The 3,383-nt window shown below is 64.7% G+C and overlaps 1 protein-coding gene across 2 annotated transcripts in view; it reads left to right on the forward strand.

Annotated features, from left to right (window-relative positions):
- The first annotated feature begins 204 nt into the window (after positions 1-204).
- Positions 205-3,383, forward strand: part of LOC115547182 (protocadherin alpha-C2) — a 21,351-nt gene continuing 18,172 nt past the window's right edge. The window contains exon 1 of one of the 2 annotated variants that reach the window (XM_030361176.1): positions 205-3,120. In XM_030361176.1, coding sequence (XP_030217036.1) covers positions 556-3,120 — 2,565 coding nt within the window. In that variant the 5' untranslated portion in view covers positions 205-555. The remainder of the gene's footprint in view (positions 3,121-3,383) is intronic. The other variant, XM_030361175.1, reaches the window with a different exon arrangement.

Genomic DNA, 3,383 nt, shown 5'->3' on the forward strand with positions numbered 1-3,383 from the left:
CCCTTCATGATACAGTAAAATAAACGCCATCGTTTTACGCGTCGCGGTGGAGGATTTGGATGAGAGGGGGGGGGGCGCTGTGTGTGTGTGTGTGTGTGTGTGTGTGTGTGTGTGTGTGTGTGTGTGTGTGTGTGTGTGTGTGTGTGTGTGTGTGTGTGTGTGTGTGTGTGTGTGTGTGTGTGGGAGGGTGGGAGGGTGGGAGGTGCGCTAGGGTGGATCATCCTACAGACTGGGATGAAAACACACCCGTCAGCAGCTCGCAGAGAAGACGCAAAAAGCCACACACACACGCACACACACACACACACACCCACACACACACACACACAGACACACACATCGCCACGGCACCATCAGACAAAGAGAACATGGGCGCACTGGAGAGGAGCCCCCTCGCGCGGTTCACGGGATGGACGTGCAGCCGCCGGTAACCGGAGACCGACGGAGGAGAGCCCACTTTAAAGCGGTGGTGGGATGAGAGAGACTGCACGAGCAGAGAAGCAGGCGGAGAGCTGCTGCGTTTAATCCGTCCGCACACCCCACGAGGAGCACGCCATGGCCGTGGCCATGCGGAGGACGTGTGAGGGGACAGGGACTCATGTGCCTTTTGGTGTTCTGTTGTTCCTCCTGTGTTGTGGCCTTTCGTGCGGACAGCTGAGCTACACGGTGACCGAGGAGGTGGAGAACGGTGCGCTGGTGGGCGACCTGGTGCAGGACCTGGGGCTGGACGCGAGGCGGCTGACCGGCCGCAAGATGAAGGCGACCTCCAACAGCGGGAAGCGCTACGTGATTGTCAATCCCAAAAACGGAAAGCTGTTCGTGAACGAGCGCATCGACCGGGAGACGCTATGCGACGCGACCGGCACCTGCCTTATCAACCTGGAGGTGTTCCTGGAGAACCCCTCCGAGGTGCACCACGTCGAGGTGAAGGTGCTGGACGCCAACGACAACGCGCCGCAGTTCCCCCGGGACGAGTACCAGCTGGAGATTATCGAATCCGCGCTGCCCGGTTCCCGGTACCCGGTGGAGAGCGCGGAGGACTTGGATATTGGATCTAACTCCTTGCGCTTGTACCAGCTCAGCACGAACGAACACTTCGCGCTGGTCTCCAACAAACCCTCCCTGAACAACAAGCACATCGAGCTGGTGCTCAAGAAGCCGCTGGACCGCGAGCAGACGCCTTACCACCAGCTGATACTGAGCGCCGTGGACGGGGGTTCGCCGGAGAGAACGGGAACCGCGACGATTAACGTGCGCGTCCTGGACGCCAACGACAACGTGCCGGTGTTCGACAGCTCGGTGTACAAAGTGAAACTGCCGGAGAACTCGGCCAAAAACTCGCTGGTCATCAAGCTGAACGCCACGGACCTGGACGAGGGCACGAATGGCGAGGTGTACTACTCCTTCAGCAGCTACACGCCCGAGAGGGTGAGGCAGATGTTCTCCATGGACGCCAACACGGGGGAGATCCGGGTGAGGAACAACGTGGACTACGAGGAGACCAACTCCTACGAGATGTACATCCAGGCCATGGACAAGGGCCCGGGCGCCGTGGCCGCCCACTGCAAGGTGGTCATCGAGGTGGTGGACGTCAACGACAACGTCCCGGAGATCGTGCTGTCCTCACTGTCCAGCCCGGTGCGGGAGGACGCACGGCCCGACACCGTGGTGGCGCTCATCAGCGTCACCGACCGCGACTCGGGCGCCAACAAGCAGGTGAGCCTGGAGATCCCGCTGACCCTCCCCTTCCGCATCAAGTCCTTCCGGAACTACTACACCCTGGTGACCTCGGGCTTCCTGGACCGCGAGACCACCGACGCCTACAACGTGACGCTCAGCGCCACCGACGGCGGCACGCCCCCCCTCAGCTCACAGAAGACCATCCGGGTGGAGGTGGCGGACGTCAACGACAACCCGCCGCGCTTCGAGCAGACGTCGTACACCGTGTACGTGACGGAGAACAACGCGCCGGGCGCCTCGCTGTGCACCGTGCGGGCGCAGGACGCCGACGTCCGGGACAACGCCCGCATCACGTACACCGTGCTCAACGACAACAACCACGGCATCCCCGTCACCTCCTACGTGTCGGTGAAGGCGGAGACGGGCGAGGCGTACGCGCTGCGCGCCTTCGACTACGAGTCGCTGCGCGAGTTCCACTTCCAGGTGAAGGCGCAGGACGGAGGCATCCCGCCGCTGAGCCGCGTGGCCACCGTCTACATCTACGTCATGGACCAGAACGACCACGTGCCGCGCATCGTCACGGCGACGCGCGGCAACGCCTCGCGCTCCACCGAGACGGTGCTGAAGAACGCCGAGCCGGGCACGCTGGTCACCAAGGTGGTGGCGTACGACGCCGACGCGGGGCCCAACGCCTGGCTGGTGTACGTGCTGCAGCAGGCCAGCGACGCCGACCTCTTCAAGGTGCACCAGCACACGGGCGAGGTCCGCACCACGCGCCGCGTGATGGAGGACAACTCCACCTCCTTCTCGCTGACGGTGCTGGTGCGGGACCACGGCCAGCCCGCGCTGTCGTCCACCGCCACCATCACCGTGGCCGTGATGGAGCCGCCCCAGAAGCCGGCCCCGGACCCCCGGCGCATCATCAGGCCCCACAGCACGCTGCTGTTCTCCAACGTCACGCTGTACCTCATCGTGGCGCTCAGCGCCACCACCTTCGTGTTCCTGGTCACCGTGGTGGTGCTCGCCATCGTGCGCTGCCACGCCTACTGCACCACGCCCGGCTCCTGCTCACCGTGCTGCGTGTCCCAGAAGGCGCCGCCCGACGGCGGCAACAGCAGCGTGAGCGGCGGCGGCGGCGGCGGCGGCGCTGGGGGCGGGGGCCCGGGCGGGCCGCAGCCCAACAGCAACGTGGTGCTGCGCCGGGACTTGAAGGTGGAGCCGCACTACATCGAGGTGCGGGGCAACGGCTCGCTGACCAAGACCTACTGCTACAAGACGTGCCTGACGGCCACCTCGGGCAGCGACACCTTCATGTTCTACAACACGGGCCGGCCCATCAGCGGCACCTGGGGCAGCGGCGCCGAGCGGTTCTTCACCAGCAACAGCGGCTTCGTGAGGCGGCTCAGCATGCCCGACAACTCCCTGCAGATCTGCCCCGAGGTGGGTGCCGCTCTGGGGTCTGGGGGGGCCGTGTGCTGGGTGCTGGTCCTGGTGTCTGTGCGGTGGGTGCTGGTCTGTGTGGTGGGTGCCCCTCCAGGGGTCTGTGTGGTGGGTGCTGGTCTGTGTGGTGGGTGCTGGTCTGTGTGGTGGGTGCTGGTCTGTGTGGTGGGTGCCCCTCCAGGGGTCTGTGTGGTGGGTGCTGGTCTGTGTGGTGGGTGCTGGTCTGTGTGGTGGGTGCCCCTCCAGGGGTCTGTGTGGTGGGT

Source organism: Gadus morhua, chromosome 7 (genome assembly GCF_902167405.1).
Source record: "Gadus morhua chromosome 7, gadMor3.0, whole genome shotgun sequence".
NCBI lineage: Eukaryota > Metazoa > Chordata > Actinopteri > Gadiformes > Gadidae > Gadus > Gadus morhua.